The 23,752-nt window shown below is 45.8% G+C and overlaps 1 protein-coding gene across 3 annotated transcripts; it reads left to right on the top strand.

The window, feature by feature from the left end:
- Positions 1-979: 979 nt before the first annotated feature.
- On the top strand, positions 980-23,520 carry abl2 (c-abl oncogene 2, non-receptor tyrosine kinase). Of its 3 annotated transcripts, none has more exons than XM_048977252.1 (11): positions 980-1,527; positions 13,224-13,388; positions 14,277-14,572; positions 15,575-15,847; positions 16,102-16,186; positions 16,325-16,502; positions 16,602-16,786; positions 16,953-17,105; positions 17,267-17,356; positions 17,849-18,016; positions 20,330-23,520. In XM_048977252.1, the coding sequence occupies exons 1-11, from the start codon at positions 1,332-1,334 to the stop codon at positions 22,156-22,158; spliced, it is 3,618 nt and encodes a 1,205-aa protein (XP_048833209.1). In that variant the 5' UTR covers positions 980-1,331; the 3' UTR covers positions 22,159-23,520. The 3 variants fall into 3 exon arrangements, with proteins under 3 accessions (XP_048833209.1, XP_048833211.1, XP_048833210.1); XM_048977253.1 differs by lacking the exon at positions 980-1,527 and adding an exon at positions 10,507-12,442; XM_048977254.1 differs by lacking the exon at positions 13,224-13,388.
- The last annotated feature ends 232 nt before the right edge of the window (positions 23,521-23,752 follow it).

Here is a 23,752-nt window from a genome sequence, read left to right as displayed (position 1 = left end):
GGTTGTAGTTCACTGGTCAGATTTATATTATGTTTCGATGTTTGATTTTCCTTTAATATGTATTTTTCCCATTCTCTTGGATCTATTGGATCACTATATAATATGGCATAAAATATTTATAATTATTGTTTTTAGTATTGTTTAAGTATTGTAGACCTATGGGGGTATTTTGCTAAGTTCTATGACACAATTTGTAGGCTACATTGTCGCCAAATAATGTATACAGATTTCCTCTTACACTGTCTATGTCACCACGATCAATTAAAGGACAATCAATGTCAATATATTAAACTTACAGCAATAGGCTGAGCAAGGCTCAATCCAGCTGCACTTACGCCTAGCAGACTCTGTAACATCATGTATGTCTGCAATGTGCTATTTGCCTCACATGAACGTTGCTTTGGACAAAAGCTTTTGCTAAATATGTAAATTTAAATGTCGTAGTTTCCAAAATGGGTGATGATCAGAGCAATAAAACAATACTGCTGGTTAGTTCTGCAATAAAGGATGAGCATTCAGTGAATGTTTCCATTCAAAATATCATACTAGTTTTCCTCTCAGTGCAGGACTCAGAGACCACGAAACGCGATTTTGTATGGAGCTCATTTGCTTAAGATTAGGTTCCTCTGTACATATCACCAACCGCTTTTACTAATTTCGAGTTTGGTTTTATGGAATCCAACCCCCTTGGTTCAAAATTAATGTTAGCCTTCTAAATGTAAAAAGGCAAAACCCTTGCTCACATGCACACATTTCTGTAATTTAACAGAAATGCTAACAGTAATACAGTAGTCTCTGTTAGAAAACCCACGCCTGTTCCCAAGTAAGAGGACGCATGAGAGGTTCCGAGGACAAATCTGGAACAGAATCGGGGAGGCACCGCCGAGGCATCGATGAGGCTGCGCCGCGGGATCGCCGAAGCATCGATGAGGCTGCGCTGAGGGATCGGTGGGCTCCGCTCCCTACAAGCCGTGCTCTGCAGTAAAGATGGCGGCAGCAGAGGGGGCGCGTAGCGGCCGAACCAAAACGGGACGACCCTGACGGATCAGATATTCTCAGGGAGAGCATATCTACGTATTGCCACCCTGGGATCATTTCGATCAATTCCGTAGTATATCGCATTAAATTGGAAATTGTGTGTAGTTTAGATTCCGGGGTGTAGCTGTCTCTCTCTCTATCTCTCTCCCATACACACGCCTCTGGGAGTGGAGCTTCTCCAGTGCTGTCGGGAACAGGCCGCGCTGGGATGTGAAACCCGGGGCAAGGGGGGATCGCGGCCCGTGGCTTTCGGTTCAGAGCCGGCGGGCTGGTGTGGTGTCGGGTGGTGGGGTATGGGACAACAGGTAGGCCGCGTTGGGGAGGGGGCTTCGGCGGGGCTGCAGCCGCCGCAGCCTCAGCCGCATCAGGGCAGGACGAATCGGGGGAACAGCGCCGGCAGAAGGACAAGGGAAGCCGCGGTCACAGGCACGCCGCCCGGGAGGTCAGCGCTGCCGGACCCCGCCATCAACATATTCACGCAGCATTCAGGTAAGACCGCCAGACAGAGCCGGGCGCAGGCATGGGAAGCAGCCGTGGCTGCACAATCATAAGCAATATGGGCAAATCATTCGGCTGACCGGGTGAACAAGAAACCCACCGAGCCGCTGTCCCGGCTGAAACCCGGCTCCATAACGAGTGGTGATCGCTCTGCGGTTAGGGCCGGTTTACCCTAGACAGCTCCCTGGATTGTCTGAGTCATATAATATCCGGACAGGTCTGATCACCCAACATATCAATGATACTGCCTAGATATGTAACACGACTTTATTTCTTTAGAATTCTTGTATCTGGGCTGTAAAAAAAAAGCACTTTTAATTTCGGAACACCACATGCAGCTTGTCAACTAATTTAGATTTGTAAAATTACTGGTGATTTAACCACAGCAGCTCCTCATGAATGCCTAACACCCAGAGCATGGCACAATGAAAGGAGGTGGTCAGATACCACGACACTGCCCTGTGGTTTGGATATCACAGACAGCGCATTAGAGGGAGGCTGTGTACATTTACCTTTACCTGGGGTCCTGCCCAAGAGGCAGTTTTGTTAGTCTTAAAATCAACTTGAGTGTTAAGGGAGAGCCTACACATTGTTAAACTAGAGGATAAAAGACCTGTTTAGGTCCTCAGTTCATTTTTATAATGAAATGCACACTGAACAATGGACACTGTTTTCAGACCAAGTCTTTCTGACAGTGTTGTCCTGTAGTAGAAGTATACCAAATAACTGTCATTAATTGTATTTTGAAAGAATTTCTGCTGAACTTCACTGGTGAAATGGGTCGATCCCAGTGATTGGAAAGAACAGGATGTAGAAGTCTTGATACCTGCAGTTTCAGGAATGTCCTGCCTTGTTTATGAACTACAGAAACTTTTAACATTGTGGATCACACCTTTTAACTGAAGATCTCAGATGGTCCTTCTATCGAACTGCTTTAATTGAAGTGTTTTTACTTTATGAAGCATGTGTAACATATGTTTTCAGGTATCTTAGCGCATATTGAAAGATGATATTCTTTAAGTCAAACATTCTGTTGTTTGAGATGGCTTAGGTGCATTTAGGTGTTCCAGTTGTCGGGACTGAGTTCAGTGAAAATACATTGTCACTCTTACATGTGTTCTCTCTAAGCATCAGTTACACCCTATAATGTAAATTTCATTTATTACCATAAAAGTTTTCATGGGTTAAAAGGAAAATCCTTTGGGTTATAATAGATAGAATATGGCTTTCTCATGATTTTTGAATAACCATTAAGAGCAGAGGATGTTTCTATTCATATTGCAAGATGCATTTTTCTGAGCTCTATTAATACCTCTCATGCAGAGATTCCGAATTGTCTCCTGTTAACCAGCTTTAAAAGAAAAACTCAAACTGTGACATTTCCTTTAGCAGAGAGGATGTATCCTCCACCTTTACTCCTTGGTTTCCTATCTGTCTTTTGTGCTACAGGAGGACAGAATGTGTGAATAAACAAACTCGATTATGGAAGGGAGCTCGTCAGTCATGTGCAACTGTTGGGTGTTATCCGTATCCTAGGATGTGAAAAAATAGGCTCAAAATAATCGAGAGTCGGTGATGTAGATTTCTGTCTCGATAAAATCGTCAAATTGTATTTATGGTGGAAGTCACCTTTAAGGTGAGTGATGGGAGAGTAATCATAGTGACAGTGCCATTATCGTGTCTGCTTTTGCCTCAGTGCATAGCAGCTCCTGTTGTAATTGTTATGTACTTGATGGATTTGCGTACTTAATTTTAACCCAGAATTCCTTGCCTTTATGCCGTCTTATTTTGATGATTATGTAGATATATATGGCCTTCTGCCCTACATTGTAATATTTGCATTCACTGTAATAGCATGTTCTAGGAGGATTATTGTGGTAAAGAGAAATGTGCTCTATTACGCTTCAGATCCAGTGAATTAACGTTGCCCGAAGCAAGCAAAGACTTTTGAATTGTGTGTTTGTCTTTTTCAGAGAGATTGTGTTTGTGGCCTGTTACTGTCTTTGTCCACTAGAGGGAACTCTGTCCTTTTAGGTTAAATAGTAACTAAGTGCAGTTATTTGCAGGGGACACATTAATGTGCTTTGACAGTACATTTGTGTGCAGTCTTAAGTGGTTATTTCCTGCTCATCCGTCTTTATCTGCTTTCAGTTTCAGTTTTCATTGCATGTCTGTTGCCCAATAACCAAAGCCCCTCCAAGACAGGGTAACATTTTATTGTGCTGAAATGGGCCCTATACAAGGCAATGGAAATGACTGCTCCTTTGCTACGTGTGTTCGGGTCACTCGTGTCTGTCTGGCTCAGTGTATCTCAGTCGCGATGTGGGAAGTGCACAGGACTCTTTGTTTCAATTGGCTAGAAGCAAAATCCTGTCAGCTCCGCGAGGTGGATCATTCAGCTTTAATGTGAGCTGAGGAATGCCGCCTCTGGCCTGTAGGCTTTGCTTCTTCTTCAAAACCAGCAGTGCTTCAACTTCTCTTTCATCCTTTTCGCTTTTGTTTCTTTTTGTTCCTTATTGTGGGCTCCAGAGCCTCCTTTTGGGTGCTGCATACTTCTGGAAGATTCTCCCCGTGTATCTCAATACCTTTCCTATTTCTCCAGCCCCAAAGAACATTTGAAATGGAGCCTTGCGTATGTCAGGCTTAATCCCCTCTATCCCACTCATGCAGAACAACTCCGTAATCACCCTTTTTAGCCCTCTTACGCTGTTTTATCTGGATTCCTCCCCCACACCCAAGCCCTGCCACCTTTTTCTCAAAATTCTTGATTCGCCTCAGCTGAAGTGTGTAGGGCACCTAGGAGTGTCAGGCCCCTGCAGCAGGAGGGCAGGAACATGGACAGCATTTGTGGCGGCCCTTCGGGTCTCATGAGTTTCATTCTTCGTCACACAGATCCAGATGGATGGGCAGGACTCTAATATAAGAAGACCCTACTGGTGAACCTTGCAAACCGCGACATGCTCAGCATTCAAGGGCTTTACTGTTGGTGGAAGAAGTCACCATCCTACTCTTAAGCATGTGTTTGTTCCGTTTTGAAATATTACTTTTTCTGGGCCTGCAAACCCTTGTCCTGATCCATAGGGGATCCCAGCTGGCCCTGGTTGTATTTCCTCTTTCATCCTGGATGTCTTTTGACTACACTTCCCGCCCTCTTACTGGCTGTCCCAAATGGATCAATATCAGCCCCTGGTACCAAAGTTCAGGTTATGCGAAGGCTGGATATGGACACCTCCTCCCCTTGTCCACCCACTACAGATTGGTGTGTTGGTATTATCCTTAATGGGGATGAATAAGGTGCGGAACACTGTCCAGAATGTACCAAATGCCCGGTCACTCCGCTCAGTTATCTGTTTAACAGATAGCCTTCATTCTGGCAGAAATCTGTTCTGTTTGACATGTTTATACTATAAGCACTCTGCAGAGGCTCAGATTGTTAGCTGCATAACGTGTTAGTCCATTCATAGCTTAAAAAAAAACAATGTGCAGTTTCTTAGAAAGGATGGAAAACAGGGAAAACACTAAGTTTGATTAATGTTTTGTAAGTTTGATGTTAACCAGCAGGTACCTTATAAGCTTTTGAACCTTGCACGTAACTTTAGATACACAATAGACAGCTGATGGCAGTGTGCCCTTCGGTTTCATATGACTTTAATGCAGAGGAAAACAGAGGGCGCACTTCCGCCAAGTGTGAGCAGACCTGATTCAGCCTTTTCCCGTTCATAGCCGTGGTTTTGGGAAATCCTGTCCGCTGCTGTTCCCTGCTAGTATCAGACCTTTACTCTCATTTTATTTCAGTAGATGAAATGCACTACGCAAACCAGGAAGCCTTCTTCATTGGGTGTTTGTGAAGGGTTTTGTCTTTTTATTGTATTTTTCTCTTGATAGTTGGGTTTGCCCCAGCTTACGTATGCAGCCTGGGATCAAAGCCCCAGCTTTGTTTCCCAGCTTGTAATTATCTCTAAGGTCCTTTGAAGTGAGCGAGCAGAAGAGCCGTTTTAGCTTTCAGGGGCCCTGGCCCCTTCCGGCTACGGATAAACGCTCAAGGGCTTGTCAGCTCAGGTGGAGGGCTTGTCAGCTCAGGTGGAGGGCTTGTCAGCTCAGGTGGAGGGCTTGTCAGCTCAGGTGACGTTGAACCGCTTAGTGGAAAAATGCAGGAGACTGAGCTCTCCTCTCTGGGGGGAGGTGGTGAGGTGTAGCATGGCACGGGGGCGGCTTGCACATCCGCACAGATCACCTGATTGTGGTGAAGAAGGCTTTCCAAGGGTGCTGCCGGGTCTTGTTCTCGTGCTGGGGGCCACACCTTCTGACTTGCATGCACTATGTGACACTAGCAGGGCCAGGATGGCTGCCAAGATGACTCAGTCCCCTTCCCCCAATAAAGGAACTGCTTCTTACCTACTGACTTGGTGTTGTTTTGATGGTCATCTGTTGCTTTGCAAAGTTAACGTTTCTCACTACAAGTCTGTGCAGATCTCTCTGAATCAGGCCTGCTGTGGGGAAGGATAATTTTGATGTCAGGTTCTGTGACACGATGGTCTTCAGTTTTTTATTACCTGTATTTTTGGTTATGCAAACACGAGAGCGACGGCAATATGAAGTAATAGAATGGAATGTGTAATTGCAAACCCACCCCTGATGTCACATGTAGTGTGTAGCCAGCTTGCTTTTGTCATTTTGAAATGATTCAGTTCTGCAGTTTGTAGATGATAACTGGGGGGACATCAGTGTGATGGCCTGTTGTGATCTTTCATCTTTGTGATCAAAGTTTGCAACCTCATTGTTTGAGTGGAATTGATCAAATTTAGAGAGATTGCACCAAATTTGAAGCAGTGCTACATCGTAGTTTTCAAAAAGATGTACTTGATCTTTTCAGTGTGATAACTCAAAAAGTATTTTCTGGACTTTTCCCAGACATTCCAGCAGACACATAGTATTGATGGAGATCTGGAACCAAAATTCACACCAAAATTGAAGCTGTTTCACTTAGTGGTGGCACATGAAAGGACAACCACAGAAATAGATCTGGTGAGTTTGATCACATTGCGACAAATCAGATAAAGCTGGGCTTTTAAGATTTTTTTTGGAAAGGGAGGGAGAGTTTATAAGGGGTGATGGGGCTATCCAGGGAATACCTTATTGTTATTCCAACAGCATCTAATTTGGTTTTAAATGGAGTTATGCTGATTCCATGCTTGGCTCTAGTTAGAACTTCCCTATACTTCATGCTTTTCATCCAACGCTTCAGAGCCATAGAAAGAGTTTCTCCTTGGCTCTTTCCAACTGAATTTCAACGTGTGAGCCTAAAAACCATCCCTCCCCCCAGATATACAGTATATTCATCCATCCTATATCCACTTATCCCAGTCAGGGTGGCAGGGGCCTGGAGCCTATCCCAGCCCACATAGGGCACAAGGTTGGGGTTCACCCTGGATGGGATACCAGTTCATAACAGGGCACATAGACACATATACAGTCACAATTGAGAGATACCAGTTAACCCATCAGTTTATCTTTGGGAAGAAATCGGAGGAAACCTACACAACATGTGATCATGCAAACTCCACACACCAGACGGAGGTGGGATTTGATCCCCTAGATGTGGAGGCAGCTGGGCTACCCACTGAGCCAATGTACTGAACAATATATGACACGCAGCGACCAGAATTCATAATATGCATTAATTAGGAAGTACACAGTGCTCTTAGAAAGGGTGAAAATATTGCAGATCTGTTGATTTTATAATAAAAATCATTACTTTATTAATTTGTTTACAAAAATATATATCACATTATGTGGAAGTGACTGGTGTTTGAGTGTTCCCTGTGATGGGTTGGCTCCCCGTCCTGGGTTGTGCTCTGCTCTGTGTCCACAGGCTCCGGACCCCCTGTGACCCTGAATAGGACAGGTCGTTTCAGAAAATTGATGGATAGATATACCACTTTATAAATAACCAGTACTTCTATGTAAAATATTAAAATTATTCAGAAGTAGTAATAAGTTCATTCCCAAATTACAGTTCTAAAAGAGCTGCTCTGAGTTAAAAAAGTTCATTGACATTGGGTGCTTTTTAATTAGTAACTCATTTGCACTAACATAAACCACCAATACATTTGCGTTTAGTAGAACTGAACAAATTATCGACTTCAAATCGAAATTTTGGATGTGCATTACACAGTGTTTCTTGCCCTGTTTGTGCACTTGTAATCATGATTTGTAGTTGTAACATGGCTTCTGAAAATTATGTGCAAATGTGAAGTTGGAAATCTGTGACTTTGCCAACACAAGTGTGCAAAAAAATTTTTGTAAACACAAACTTTGCTGCACAGGTATACACAACTAAAATACAAGTGCTTAAATCTCTGCATGGGTGTACAAACCTAAATTACTAAAATCTGTTTTATGGCATTCTATCATAATAATCACTCCATAATTAATAGGGGTCCGTGCAACGTTAGCTGCCGGATCCCTATTTTTTCTTACTGGAATTGTTTTAGTCTTACTTTAATTTAACAGTCACAGCTTATGTGATGAGTGTTTTATGTTTGCTAATTAAAAAAAAAAAAAGTAATAAATACATGTTGGAAGCAATTTATATCTAAGTTCTCATCCTTGCATTAGAATATAGACAAGTTAATGTATTAATGCTATGATATGTGGGGGAAAAAAATTCAGAAATGATATCGCAAATCAAATCTCAAATGTCATATCTGTCAGGAAAAATCACTCCCCTAAATCATTCAGCTCTGGTTTTGTATCCCTTTGGGTGCAGAGTGAATACAATTACAATTGGCAGGAATAGAACTGAATGAGTCAAACAAATTATGACAATAAAAAGAAAATATCTGTACGGAAGATATGTGCAGATACATTAAACATGTCACTTGTCAGGGGACTTTTGTTATGAAACCGAATTAAACAAGCCTCCCAAGACTCTGTCAGTGCTTCAAATTTTGGGTTTTGTTGTGTAGAATCCTCTTTCCTTTGTTATTGGTCCACACGCTACAGGTAATTCTGCTAAATACTGAATGCTCTGATAATATTAACCTTTATGGTCAGATTATATATAAACAGGGATGGACATGACTGGTACGCAAGTTTGCTTTTACCTTTTAAAAACGACACGTGCGACATCCGATTGCAAAAACGCAAATGCATATGTATTTTAAGTGCATTTGAGCTGCTGCGGCAAGGAAATACCTTGCATTTTAACCTGTATACTGCAATTGTAGTAGTTAGCATATAAAGATTCAAATGCATTATATTTTGTTTTCATCTCAGCGCAAATGCACATTAGTATGCATTTACACTATTACCACAATCGATTGTTGCATGTATCGTTTTTAAAGGTGAATGTGTACTTGCATACCAGTTATGTCAATCCCTCTATATAGATCAGCTTGTATGTGATAGTATGTAGTATAGCACATAGCTATTCTCCGGAAAATGCAGGCGGGGTCCTGCCCTATGTGGTCCTACTAGCAGACTTTACTCTTATCTTTGAGGCTAAAAATAATATGTGATAATGTAGAGCTGAATGATGGCGTATGGAGGCATCCAGCGGTGAGGGGTTAGTTACCCCACCCCCCCTCATTTATGCATTTTCCCTGTGCTGTCCCAAAGCTGCACTTGGCAACACTTTTCTCCTCGTGTCAGGGAGATGAGCCTCTTATTAAGAGATCCCCCTTTTTACTAGATGTTAGATGTAATGCTTAAGGGCTCAACTGACAAACTTCCTGTTATCTGGTTTATTTTTTGGTCCTATGGTCTAATGCAGTGTTTCCCAATCTGGTCCTTGGGGATCTAATGCGTCTAATGGGCTCTTCTGGCGGAAGGGTGGGTTTGAGCACCCTCTCCTGCATGCATGCCAGCCAAAATTATGGTTCTTGGTGCCTCTAATTTGGTGACTTTTCACCTTTGCCAGAGGTATTGGTGTTATTTTTGGGGCTGCAGCCCTCATCTGGCAGAAGATTGGGTCTGAAGCTGGGTGTTCCTGCTTAATTGCCTGTTTCCACATGCCCGCAGTAGGTGAGCAGGAGCTCCAGGTCTTGTACGAATGGTTGATTTCTAACTCGCCCTGTGTAGAATGCCGGAATGGAGGCTATCTGACCCCCCAGCCACGTGCATCGCCGTTCTGCGTGAGCTGCGGCATGAAAAGCCCCATCCATGCTCCTCCTGCCAGCTTCAGCTGCCACATGCTAGTAGCCCACCCCCCCCCCACTCTACCCACAACAGCTGCAACTGAGCACTCCCCCACCAGTTCTACTCTTCCGTGTTCGTCCCTCTGATTGGCAGCCCTAAACCATGCTCTGCTTCCTGATTGGCAGCCGAAAGTCTCACTCGGCTTCCTGATTGCGAAGTTACGCTCTACCGCTAGCGGCTGTGATTGCGTAGGTAGATGCCAGCATCAACAAACTGTACTTGGCGTTGACTGTAACCATCCGCGGTTGGACCTAACCTGACTTCTGAGTAACGCTGTGGTCTCACACCTGCAAACCCGTGTGCTTGACTCCTGCCCCCAGTTCTGTGTGTTGGGTTTGCATGTTCTCCCCGTGTCTGTGTGGGTTTCTTCTGGTAACTGTGGTTTCCTCCCAGACTCCAGAAACGTGCTTAGGTGAATTTGTGTATCTATATTGCCCTTAGTGTGTGCCTTGTTCCCTGTGATGGAGTGGCATCCCATCCAGGGTGCCCTGTGTTTCCAGGGATAGGCTATGAGCTAATGAAGCAGTTATGGAAGAAGATGTTTTTATTATTAACATTTAGTCATTTATTTTTATGTATTTTGTTATATGGTTCTGCATGTTTTGTGATGGTTAAAGAACTAAATTTTGAACTTTGTCAAAGGTTTAATTGGAATTATTATAATCTATTTAGTAATGAATTTGTGCTCTCCAAAGTTAGGATTACTGATTTTATATAGCATTAATTTGCCTTTGCCTTTGAACCTTTGTTTCTGAAGTTGTCTAAATTATACCACATGATTATATTCTTATATCCTGGTATATCCATAAAAATATAGTGATATATGCATCCACACTATGGCATCCCAGTAAAGATTTCAGTGATAAGTGAGACCAGAGGAGAAATGAATTCTGCGGGCACTAATTTTCCGATGGGTTTCACTGTATGTGCACTGGATGTCTTGTGCCGATGATGTCATCTTTCTGACCACAGCCTCCTTATCTTCATGTTTATGTTTTTGGCTGTTTTTCTATATGCTTAGTGAGGCACCATCCCTCCACACAAAGTGTGTGAGCTGTAGCGTCTGCAAGTTACAGTTCCAGGGTCATGCCATTCAGACGCTGTGCTTCTCTAGATACGTCCAGGAAGGAGGGGGCGATTTCCTCATCACGGTTGCGAAACAGCTTTTGGTCAGGATTCTGCAATCCCAGCACCAACTTTGAGAGAACAATATCGTCAGACACTGCCGGGAAGCTTTACTAAATGGAGGAGGAGCTCTGAGACTGTTAAATCGACTCCACTATTAGCAAAAAGATGCTGGAGGGGGTTTTGTAATCTTTCGTAAAGTCCGTCTATGTTTTACCATAGATCCTGGTTTGAAGCTAATACCTCAAACCAAGTAGTTCTAGGCTTTCAGCTAACTGGTGGATTTAGATTTCAGACAACATAGAGCACAGTAGAAAAAGAAATCTGAGCTTTCATTTAAGACCCTGAAAAGCTTCTTGAAATGTGCTTGTCAGTAGTCAGCTTTCTGCCATTGCAGTGCTGAAGCATCTTTCATCATATCTTGGTTTTGCTAAATGTGGAACATTTCTCGTGCGACCCTTACGTCATTGCTTTCTGGTTAAAACCTGGTTCTGAAATTCAGTAGTCAGCTACTCAGAGCTCCTTTCCGTGAGTAGGTTAAGGGTAGTGTAAGGGTGTCCCTTATAGACTGGGTCAAGTATATTTTGTTTAGAAGCCACTGGAAACGATAGCAAAAGATTCCTGACTGGATCCATGTGCTCTCTGCTTGTCCTTCAAGTTTTCCAGAAGAATTTAATGTACACCCTTGTGGTTTTGTAATGAGGGTAGTATTGTTGGCTCATTCGGAGCTATGAAGCGAACACAAAATCACAAGATTTACAAATGTAACCATCTCGTTTATTACTTGTACGTTTGTAAATCATTTTAAGATTGAGTCACTTAAGGTATTATGTTCCCAGAATAAAGGCTTTCTGTTGCTGTTGCCTGACCTCTCTTTTCCTCAGTAATTGTCCAGTAACAGATCATTACAGTGTGTTAAGTGTCTCTCTTCCTTTCATATTAGCTCAGTGCCATAAATGGAATTGAGGTAGTTGGAGTTTTTATATCTGTGAGGAATGAGAGCTAACACTCAGATCAAAAGAAGTTTGGACTCCTAAAGACGGACTGTGACTTACTTATTCTTGGCTGTTTTATCTCTTTCATGAGTAACAGGATGCTTTTCTAAGATTCATTGTGTCTTTTTGCCATAAGGTCATACGGCGTTGGCACATGGCGTGAATGATTGTCTCATTCCTGTTGAGGGGGAAGATAGATTTGTTTTTCTGTGTCTGTGGGCTTGTTGGTGTGTGTGTATATGGTAAGGCTTTACGGTTTTCTGCAGACAGTGTGGGGGGACTGGGGAAGAAAGCAAAGACATCCCACACAAGTCTTCAGGCGCACAGTACTCAATGAAGGCCACGCCCCCCCCAGTCCAGCAGGTTATATATACACGGGCTGCCAGACATGACTAAGTGGAAACATTGTCAAGGGAAGTGAGGAAACAAGGAACCAGAGAAGAGTGGAGTTATTCTTGAGGGAGAGCTGGGAGAAAGCATGCTTTTGGAGGTCCTGCAGCCCTCCAGCAGTTTTGAGGAAGACTCGTTCAGCCTGGGTAGCCGGCCATGCCTCACAGCGGAGGACATGGATGGCTGTGCTCTGCCAGGTAGCTCGGCGTCTGTTCCCTTTTTCTCTCTTGCTCTCTCTCTCTCTCTCTATCATTTTATCTCTCTGCCTCCAGCTGGTAGAAGGATTTTGAGTTTTGAGGAAGAACCATTCAGCCATGCCTCCCGGCAGAAGACATTGATTACTTTGTGTTCTGTCAGGTAGCCCTGCATCTGTTCCCTTTATCAGTCTCTTTCTATCCTTTTATTACTTTCCCTCCAGCTGGTAGACAGATTTTTAGTTTTGAGGAAGAATCATTCGGGCTAGTGTGCCCTGTGGCAGAGGACATGAATAGCAATGTTCTGTCAGATACCCCTGTATCTGATCCCCTTCTTACTCTTTCTGTCTGTCTGTCCACCCCCAGCTGGTGGCCGGATTTGTTCCTTTTGAAACTGGGAGCTATTTGGGGCGTTTTATCATTGGGGGATCTGAGGAAGGTTGAGTGCATTGATGGAGGAGTCGTTCCTGGGGCCATTATGAATGCAGGATTTCTGAGCCACTGCTAAGAAGAGAAGATTGCTCAGATCTCAGGTCCTTGATTAATTTAAGCAAGGATCTTATTCACTTGTTAGCTTTCATTTAGGAGCTATTAGCTTCCATGATTATTCTTGTATCGCTCTTTTCACCGCTGTCATCCCCCTCTCCTCATCTCCCCAAAGGCTCTGAGCCCATCTCTCCTAGCCCTTCTTCTCTTTTTCATCCCACCATCTGTGACCCCCCCTCTTGCCTCGCCCTGATCCAAACCCCATATCTTCATTTTGACGCTCCTCCGCTCTCCACAGAGGCCCTCCACCGGCCCTTCGCCTTGGATTCTGCAGCACTGACCGAGGCCGTGCGCTGGAGTTCCAAGGAGAATCTGCTGGGCGCCGCTGAGAGCGACCCCAACCTCTTTGTCGCACTTTACGACTTTGTTGCCAGTGGCGATAACACGCTGAGCATCACGAAAGGTATCCTCTCCTCCTCGCTGTGGTATTAATGCACCATGGTTTGTTTTTTTCCCCCCAAAACATGCTGTTACTTGGTTACTTGGTGCCACCTTCTATGAAATGGAAATAATTCCATGCCTGTGAGTCAGAACGTCTTAGACTGTGAAGTCTGCCACACCCTTATTTTCTGCTAATGCATGTTAATGTGTAATCATCTCAAAGCTGCAATAAACACAAGTGGATGACTCACAGGATGGGCTTTCAAAGGCAGGGGGATTAGCAGTGCTCCCTTTTCAAATTCCCTCTTACTGCTGTCGAGTTTCAGGCAAGTGTCGTCCACTCCTGCAGCCTCTATCTTCTCTGGTCCTTCCCTGCTTACGGGCAGAGGGCTAGAGAACTAGATCATCTGTAATCCCTGTCAGCAGCAGACTGGGATTGGTGCTCTTTTGGCTGTATCTCCTTGTTTTTCCTGGAACAGCATCTCTATGTAGCTCATAGTCTGTTTGAAGCTCCTTATATGGGTGCCATGTGGTTCTTCATACACCTGATGAGAAACATCTACACGCTCGTTTAGCAAGAACTGGCAAATTTGACTTGCCATGACCTGATTCCTGAACATAGACAATCACGTGACAGCCACAAGCTACAGTATCAAAAACAAAAGAGTCGGGTTGCAGTAGCTGTTTGAGAGACAAGGCTTGGAAAGCCAGAGTGGAATTATTGCATGGTAGTTAATGTCTGGTTTAGCATACTTTCCGTTTGTGACTTTAATGAGGTGTTGGTCAGTAGAGCACTATAATTCCATCTACCGTGGGCTCTGAAGCCCCTGCTTTCATCATTATTCTGCGGGGATGAAATCCTGAGGTCTGCTTTTGTGTGTGTGTGTGTGTGTGTCCGCCTTGTTCCCAGGCGAGAAGCTGCGAGTGCTGGGCTACAACCAGAACGGTGAATGGAGCGAGGTGTGCTCCAAGAATGGCCAGGGCTGGGTGCCCAGCAACTACATCACACCTGTCAACAGCCTGGAGAAGCACAGCTGGTACCACGGGCCCGTGTCACGCAACGCAGCCGAGTACCTGCTGAGCAGCGGCATCAACGGCAGCTTCCTGGTGCGCGAGAGCGAGAGCAGCCCGGGCCAGCTTTCCATCTCGCTGCGCTACGAGGGCCGCGTCTACCACTACCGTATCAACTCGGCCTCCGACGGCAAGGTGACACCATTTGTTTTCTTAATGGCAAAATCCGTAACAAGCTGTTTATCTGTTGGTTCTCATATTTAGTTTGGAGTCTGTGCCAAATATGTGTCTAGGCGCCAATATTATCATGCAAAGTCTCAATGTGTAGACGTTCAACGCTTATTGGAAAAGATATTCAGTGGGAGAAATCTTAGGGTCAAGTCTTCATTAATTTTGCATGAAATACTGTTTGTTTTATACAGATGCTCCCCAGGTTATGATGGGGTTAAATTCTGATAAACATATCCATCCATCCATTTTCCAAACTGCTTATCCTACTGGGTCGCAGGGGGTCCGGAGCCTATCCCGGAAGCAATGGGCATGAGGCAGGGAACAACCCAGGACAGGGGGCCAGCCCATCGCAGGGCACATTCACACACCATTCACTCACACATGCACACCTACAGGCAATTTAACAACTCCAATTAGCCTCAGCATGTTTTTGGACTGTGGGGGGAAACCGGAGGAAACCCCACGACGACATGGGGAGAACATGCAAACTCCACACCCATGTGACCCAGGCGGAGACTCGAACCCGGGTCCCAGCGGTGTGAGGCAACAATGCTAACCACTGCACCACCATGCCGTCCCCATAAACATGTCATAAGGAGAAAATATTATAAGGCGAAATTTTTTTTTAATACACCTAACCTAACAATCGTCATAGCCTAGCATAGTCTACCTTAAACATGCTTCGTACCCTTACATTGCCCTACAGTTGGGCAAAATCATTTACACAAGGCCTATTTTATAATAGAGTGTTGAATATCTTGTGATTTATTGAATAATCATACCCGTCGTCGAAATATCGTAACACGGACCATCGTAACCCATGGAGCGTCTGTATAGGCTTATTGGGGAAATAATGTTTTTAGCAAATTTTTGAGCAGAAAATGCTCTGGGGCTTGTGCTCCCCTCCATCATGCACCTGACTGGTGATGCCCCCCCCCTCCCCCCATTGACCCGCCCGCCCTGCAGGTGTATGTCACGTCGGAGAGCCGCTTCAGCACGCTGGCCGAGCTGGTGCACCACCACTCCACGGTGGCGGACGGTCTGGTGACCACACTGCACTATCCCGCGCACAAGTGCAACAAGCCCACCGTGTATGGCGTCTCACCCATCCATGACAAGTGGGAGATGGAGCGCACCGACATCACCATGAAGCACAAGCTAGGCGGCGGCCAGTATGGCGAGGTCTACGTCGGCGTCTGGAAAAAGTACAACCTCACAGTGGCCGTCAAGACACTCAAGGTCCGGAATTTCTCTTTTAACATTTTGATTAGTTGTATTCTATGTGCCAAATCCTTAATGTGTCTTTAAAAAGGAATTCCTTTTCCCCTTACACTCTGTTTCCTGTCTTTTGTTCAGGGCGTCTAATGGAAAGTAAATTCTATTGAACACATCTCTTTTGGTGTCTAGTCTCCATCTAGTGGCCGAGGGCAGCATAACTGCTGTGATTTGTAGTTTTGTGACTGTCTTGTTCAGTATTACTGCACTCTTAACAGGAGGACACCATGGAAGTGGAGGAGTTCCTAAAAGAAGCCGCTGTGATGAAGGAGGTGAAACACCCGAACTTGGTGCAGCTGCTTGGTGAGTGTGGTGGAGGTCACCCCATGAAGTCATTCATGGTTCTTCATAGTTGGGTGGCCTGGGGGCACAGAGCGGACATCACACCATCAGCTGAGAGTGATTCATCCCTGCTTTCTTGGCCCCTTCCTTCCCTCCCAGGCGTTTGCACCCTGGAGCCTCCATTCTACATAGTGACAGAGTACATGCCCCATGGAAACCTGCTGGACTACCTGCGCGAGTGTGACCGCGAGGAGGTCAACGCCGTGGTGCTGCTCTACATGGCCACCCAGATCTCCTCGGCCATGGAGTACTTGGAGAAGAAGAACTTCATCCACAGGTAAGAGGTCAGCTCTGCCAAACGAGGAGGCGTTAAGCTCCTCTCCAGTCTTATGGAATTCTGTTAGTTGTTTTCCACATTCGGCTGCTGCCGTTTCAGAGACCTGGCGGCCAGGAACTGTCTCGTGGGTGAGAACCACGTGGTGAAGGTGGCAGACTTTGGGCTGAGCCGTCTGATGACTGGGGACACTTACACAGCCCACGCTGGAGCCAAGTTCCCCATCAAGTGGACGGCGCCCGAGAGCCTGGCTTACAACACCTTCTCTATCAAGTCTGACGTCTGGGGTAAGGGAGCAATTCTGCAATTCTCGGGTGTATGTTCAGAGAATGTGACGCATTTAGAATGAGAGTTTCAGTACAGTGAGAACAAAATGAGTCTGCGAACCGCAGAATGAGAGTTTGTCTTGAGGCAGCTCGCGTCATTCTGACGCCCTGTTCCTCTTTCCCCCAGCCTTCGGAGTCCTGCTGTGGGAGATCGCCACCTACGGCATGTCTCCCTACCCGGGCATCGACCTATCCCAGGTGTACGACTTGCTGGAGAAGGGCTACCGTATGGAACAGCCAGAGGGTTGCCCTCCCAAAGTCTACGAGCTGATGAGAGCCTGTGAGTATTTCACTTTGCAGTAATCACACCATAATTAAAGCAGTTACAGCTACAAAGATTCCCTCTGGATATTAATTAGCTCCATGACCTTCGGGGACATTCCAAGGCCTTTCAGCTGGAGTGATGCTTCTCCGTCACTCACAGTGATTTCTCCTATTTAGGCTGGCAGTGGAGTCCAATGGATCGTCCCTCTTTTGCTGAGGCCCACCAGGCTTTTGAGACGATGTTTCATGACTCCAGTATCTCTGAAGGTACTGATACTGCTCTTCACATTGTTCTCCAGTTAGTGGACACTTTTATCTTCTCCTTTGATTCTCTTTTGAGGTTTTCACCCACATCAAGCTGGAGATAGCAATGTGCAAAGGTTATAATGCTGATAGTTAACTGGTTGTCGTCTTGGCTGCGTTAGATTCTATAAATTCTCCTTGAGACCTGCTCAGCATTTTCAGAGGCTTTTAATGTGGTAGAATATTAAAAAATGTATCAATACTATCGCCTAACAATACATCCAATGGGCAGGTGCTGCTAGCTGGGCTCTGCATCATAACACGATGTTTTCTGGCAGAGTGAGGTCTGCATCTTATAATTGTTAACATTTTCTTGGTACTCTGCCTTCGCATCCAGGAAAACCTCATAAGAGAGGAGTCATTCCAGTCTGTGTATCAGTGTGGGATTACGTTATGATGGTTATGAGATGTCTAAGAACTGCCCCCTTTTTTTTTAACCTTCCCGATATCGTGCAGAGGTGGCGGAGGAGCTGGGTAAGACTGCTTCTTCCTGCCCCCCGGGAATAGCACACCGGTTTGACACTGATCCCGCCTCCAACTCACGCACGCTGAAGAAGCGAACGGAGAACAAGGAGAATCTGGAGGGCGGGCTGGACAGCAAACCCGCCCCCCCCGGCCCCTCAGGTATCCCAGCATCCCCCAGCTCGCAAACTGAGAAGAATGATGGCAGCGTGCCTCACTGAGACGATCATCTGTCTGGCAGGGTGGCCCCTGGCACGCCACTCTTGTGTTTTCGTAAATAAACACCCCCTTATTAACAGCCATACTGATACTGCATCGGTATGGTTTATTTGAGTAGCCCATGATAAATGTATCCCAGACAGCAAAGGGCCCGAGCCAGTGACACCTGGCCACCTCCTCCAGGATAAGTGGTAGAAGATGAAGGGATGGACTGTGTGTGCGTGTGCTAATGACGAACGTATATGTGCATGATCATATGCACATGATATATGTTCATCTTTCAACCTTCACTGGCATGCGTCCTCGTTACCTTATCCAACCTCAGATGTTTCACAAGCACTGAACTCATCGTCCCCAAGCTGTATAATTCGCTAATCCACAGTGCGTCACTTGCCATTCACCAGTCTGCGGTATGAACATTGATTATTGGTATAGTCCCCCTTACATTACAATGCTAATTTCCACTTTATAGTTGTTTTCTTTAGACGTTATTATAACTGGTCTATGAGGCGCATGTTTGTGTGTCTGTCAGATCTGTCCTGCTCATCCCGTGCTATGACTGCTCACCATGCATGTGTCTGTATCATGTCTGAGGCATGTAGCATGACCAAGTCCCTTTTACTAACAGTGCCATCCATCATTGGTCTCAATTATTTTATTTATTTCTATTTTGAGTATTTGTATATGTATATTTATTGCATTTATGTACATTTATGTTCATCCTGTAAATAAATCAGATTCCTGGACGTCTGCTTTTAAAACTGGACTGAAGGGGGTGTGTATGGTAAAAAGCTCTCAGCCAGCATTTAATTACTGGCACAGTTCTAAAATAGCAGTATAAAAATGTAAGGTTCATAATGATAAGTAAAAATACAATTGAATTAAAATCCTACACAAAACTAACACAAAAATAACGGATAAAAGTATTGCACAGGACCTACAGATCGGCACATGATCTCTTGTGTGTGGCAGTGCCACAGCAGCATGTTAAAATAACACTACAATAAAGTGTGTGTGAGAGAGTGTGGAGATTGTTTATATTGGCCCCCACGATGTGAAAAAAAGTCTGTTTTGACATTGTGGGGACCATTTTTCAGGTGCCCACAAAGATCTGTGAATGCAATCAAAAAACTTAAAATGCCAAAAGTCCCATATTTTGTTTGTTTACTTATGGTTAAGGTTAGGGCTGGGTAGGGATTAAGGGTGTCATGTTGGGATTAGTTTTCCCCATAGAAATGAATGGCGAGTCCCCACAAAGATATGATTACAGACCTGTGTCTGTATAGAGCTCTGGAAAAAAAATTTAGACCATAGCAACATTTTTAGTTTCACTCATTTCTCAATTTATGGGCATGCCCTGTCTAAAATATAAATTTTTTTTGCAAACTGCAGCCTGTTTCTCATTAATGAATGGCTTCTTCCTTCCGTCCTGCTTCTAGGAGCCTGATACAAACTTTCCTAGCAGTGCACTTTACATCTGCACTTACATCAACGTCCTTTCAGTTTGAAGGTCACTTGATGTCATCCTCTGATTCAGTTGACGTTCATCTTGACTATTAGAAAGCCGCTTCTGCCCTCTACCTGGCTGGTTTTTGGTCGTTCTCAGTGTCTCCTGCTTCACATTATTTTTGTGTATTGCAGTCTTAGAAACTTTGATCCTGGAAGCAGCCTGCCTCGCAGTGTAGCCATCTGGCAGTGGAACTAGGATTAAACCAGGATTTAACAATGCAGATTCTTAAAAAATATGGAGTTGTCTCTTTTTTCCAGAGCTCTATAAAAAGATTAATGTGTGTGTAAGAGATGTGTAACAATTCAGTGTTTTTTTATTTTTATTTTTAAGAATAACATGCAACTATCTGGAAAATTCACCTTGTATTGCCTCGGTCCCAACGGATGCGAGAGCTTTTACTGTAGTACATAAAAGGCGTAACTTCAAAGGTCATATTTTATCGATAATTATCTTCATACTAAACAAGAAACACATGTCACCACTGTCATTCAACCCACGAGTTAACCCAGAAGGGTATAATTAAGATTAAGATAATGAGTATTGAGACTACCAACGACCATGAAGAATTGCATACCATTATGAAAACAAGATGTTCATTAAATATTATTTTACCTTAATCGCCAAAGGCATAATCAGTCACCACGTAATTTGACGTTAAATTGTGATGTCAAAAAAGGCAAGGCCTCTGGCTTTCTTTGTGTACAAATTGTCCGGTTTGTAATTTGAATTTGTGTGGCTTCCCCCAGGGGTGACGAGCAGCCGAGCACTGGGGGACGGCGGGGGGGGGTCACCCGCCGTGCCACGGAAGCAGCGAGACAAGTATCCTGCCGGCTTTGTGGAAGACCCCCAGGAGGTCACCTTCAGCCGGGATCGCCGGGCCGGCTTCTTCAGCTCCTTCATGAAGAAGAAGTCATCATCAACCTCCTCCTCTTCCTCCTCTTCGTCTCCATCCCCACAGCCTCCACAGAGCCTGCCCGCCCCCCCAAAAAGGAGCAGCTCCTTTCGAGAGATGGAGAACCAGCCTCACAAGAAGTACGAACCCGCGGCTTGCGGCGGTGGCCCGCTTGGCGATGACGCCAACTTCTCACCATCTCACGGGGACGGAGGCCGCGTTCACTCGCGCTGCTGCGGGGCCAGTTTTGGCCAAAGGGCTTCTCCCAGCTCCACGACAGGGGCATCTGGAACCACTTCTGCCCCTGTGGGTAGTAGCTGGACCAGCCTGGCAGGGTTTTTCACTCCCCGGCTAATCAAAAAGACTTTGGGCCTGCGGACTGGGAGGCCCTCTGGGGCAGACGACGGACACGGTGCGGGCAAGCCTTTCCCCAGATCGAACTCCACCTCGTCCATGTCAGCTGTGCTTCCTGACCTGGAGCGAGCGACGCTGACCCTCCCCCGCAACCGAAGCAAGCCCCCACTGGAGCGCACCATCTCTACCACATCCCAGCCAGAGAGCGTGGCCACGTTCCCCTCTGAGCCAATCATCCGTAAGGTGGACGAAGGTACCGCTCAGATCCGCGACCGACCCAAAGCCAAGCTGTTGCCCCGGTCTGTGGCCACGGCGCCAAGGGTGCCTGGCGTTGGGGGCGAGGCCACTGCTGAGTCTCACCTGTGGGGCAAGGAAGGTGCAGAGGGGCCGGAGAGAGCGGGATGGCCGTCCTCTGGCAAAGCAGCAGGTCCAAGCCCCATGGCCACCGCCCACAACCACAAAGTGCCGGTGCTGATTTCACCCACATTGAAGCACGGCCCCGCAGACGTGCACCTAGTGGCTGTTGATTCTCAGGGGAACCGATTTAAGCTTCTGTCAGAGCAGGCTGACCGGGACCGGCCCCGGGCGCTCAAGCCGCGGTGCGCCCCTCCGCCACCACCCCCACCTGGCCTGCGCCTCCTACACCACCCATCCTCCCGGAATGCCGGGGATGGGGCGGCAGAGCCGGCAACTGGTGGCAGCACGGACATCAACGGGGATGTGCCAAAAAAGCCGGGGAGAGCAGTGGGTTTGGGGGGCGGGAGGCCGCCGGTGCAGCCCCCACAAGTGCCCTCACTGCCCTCTGTGTCACCCCTGCCAGCCAGTAGCACTCCGGCAAAGATGGCAAATGGCACAGCCCCCACTGGCATCTCTTCCTCCTCCTCCTCTTCCTCCGCCTGCTCGTCTCCCTCCTCGCTCCCTACCGGCAGCTCTAAGGTGACCCTGCGGCAGACTCGGAGGCAGCCGGACAGGGCGGCGCTGGACAAGGCCGGCAGAGAGCTTGCGGTGGAGAAAGTGAGCAAGGAGGCGCTGCTAGAGTGTGCAGACTGCCTGAGCAGCGCCCTCCTCAGCAGCGCCGAGCCCTCCTCCAGCAGCCAGGTGCTGGACGCCGGCCACCAGCTGCTGAACTACTGCTCCGGCTACGTGGACTGTATCCCACAGACGCGCAACAAGTTCGCCTTCAGGGAGGCAGTGGGCAAGCTGGAACTTGGCCTGCAGGAGCTGCGGGCGTCTTCCGGGGGCGGCACAGCCGCTGCCTCGGGACCTGGCTCAGCTTTGGATAATCTGCACAACTGCATTAAGGAGATCAGTGACGTGGTGAAGAGGTAGCCACTGCGGCCCCCCTGTGCCACACCCCCATACTTTGCATTGACAGTATGGGACACGGCAGAGAACCTCAGTACCTCACTACAAATAGTATTTTATGTGGTTTGCTTTGTGTCATGGGGGGGTGGTCATGTTATTTTCCCACAAGAACATTCATTTATTAAACACTAAAGACTATATACCAAACCAGGGCTGGTTATCCACTCTTCCCAGTATAGCTTTTGTTCAGCACCTGTTTTCTTCTTTACCCCCCCCCCCCCCCCCCCAAAAAACCTGTGTAAATCCTATGAATAAGAAGGCCTGTCAAACTGGAAAAGTTTTCAAGAAGCTTCCTGTCCCATAGCTGAAAAACATCATAGGTGCTGAGGATGAGAGTTCGTCCTGCTTTTGGTTTGATATAAAGTGCTGTGGCCAACCTATACTTATGCAACCAGACTCCCCGCTTTGAGATACAGTTCCCGGTTGCCGTTATTACCTGCAGGTACAGGAAACCAATGCCTGTTAAAACCATTTCAAGTATCTATTCTCCAGTTTTCATGTAACTTGGGTTGTACCTGTTAGTCAAGTCCTAGCTGTGCTCTGCCCTGCCTCTCAGCAAGCTCCACCTATATAATTCACACCGCCCTTGACAATCCCATCTATCGTCTCACCCCGAGGTACATGGCCACGCCCATCTCACCCCGCCCCAATCCCGAACATCAGCCAGTTTTCTTTTCGAAACTAGGCGCCTTCGCTGCGTAGCGCGCATCGTTGCTCTCATGGTCCCGTCTTTATATATAATTTGTTTTTTTTGTTTTTTGTTTTTTTTGTAAAAACTGCTGCGTACTTCCGAAAAATACTTACTAAATCCGGCGTGCAATGTGCGATGTTTGGGCTCATAAATAAATGACCAGGAAGAAATCTGGCCATTCTGTGTCTTTCAGTGTCTGATATTGCAGATACTCTGAAATAAAGGTCCTTGAAACCACAGTAGTTTATATAAAAAAAGCTTGAGTAATGTGCTAGCAAGATATATATTGGATGTGTTGGTTGAACGCTAGAATGTCTCCATTTATTAACTTGAATTTTTAAATTTATTGTCGTATCTATTGAACTTGAATTTTTTTGGAAGCACAAGAGACTGTCTAATTTATTTAAAGATCTATAAACTATCTTGCAGTATTCACTATCCGCAAAAATGCCTAGTCTGCTTTCTTGAAACGTATCTGTACGAAAGTGCAATACTGCTAAATTAGCGTTAGCGCTAATTTGCGAAACACCACAGTCTCAAGAAGCAGTTTCCATTGCTATTTTATTTCCGGTGAATGTATGTTTGTATTTGTTTGCGAATGCTGACATTAAAGCACAATGTTTTGAAGATGTGAATTGAGGAGACTTGCTACATGGAGCTTTGCTGTCCTCTTATATCTGCATCCCGCTGTCTTTGTTAAGAGGGGCACGTTTCCTTTACAGATTTTGCCTTAGATTTGATTACAGACTTATGCCATTTTTATTGTATTTTTGAGAGCTGTTAGATGTGACTGAAGATTGCAATTTCGGTGTATATCTTAAATGTTCTAGGAGAACTTTAAAATATGATTGTTTGTTAAAATTTTAA

Source organism: Brienomyrus brachyistius, chromosome 15, assembly GCF_023856365.1.
Source record: "Brienomyrus brachyistius isolate T26 chromosome 15, BBRACH_0.4, whole genome shotgun sequence".
Taxonomy (NCBI): Eukaryota; Metazoa; Chordata; class Actinopteri; order Osteoglossiformes; family Mormyridae; genus Brienomyrus; species Brienomyrus brachyistius.
This window is presented reverse-complemented; position numbering and strand designations above follow the sequence as displayed.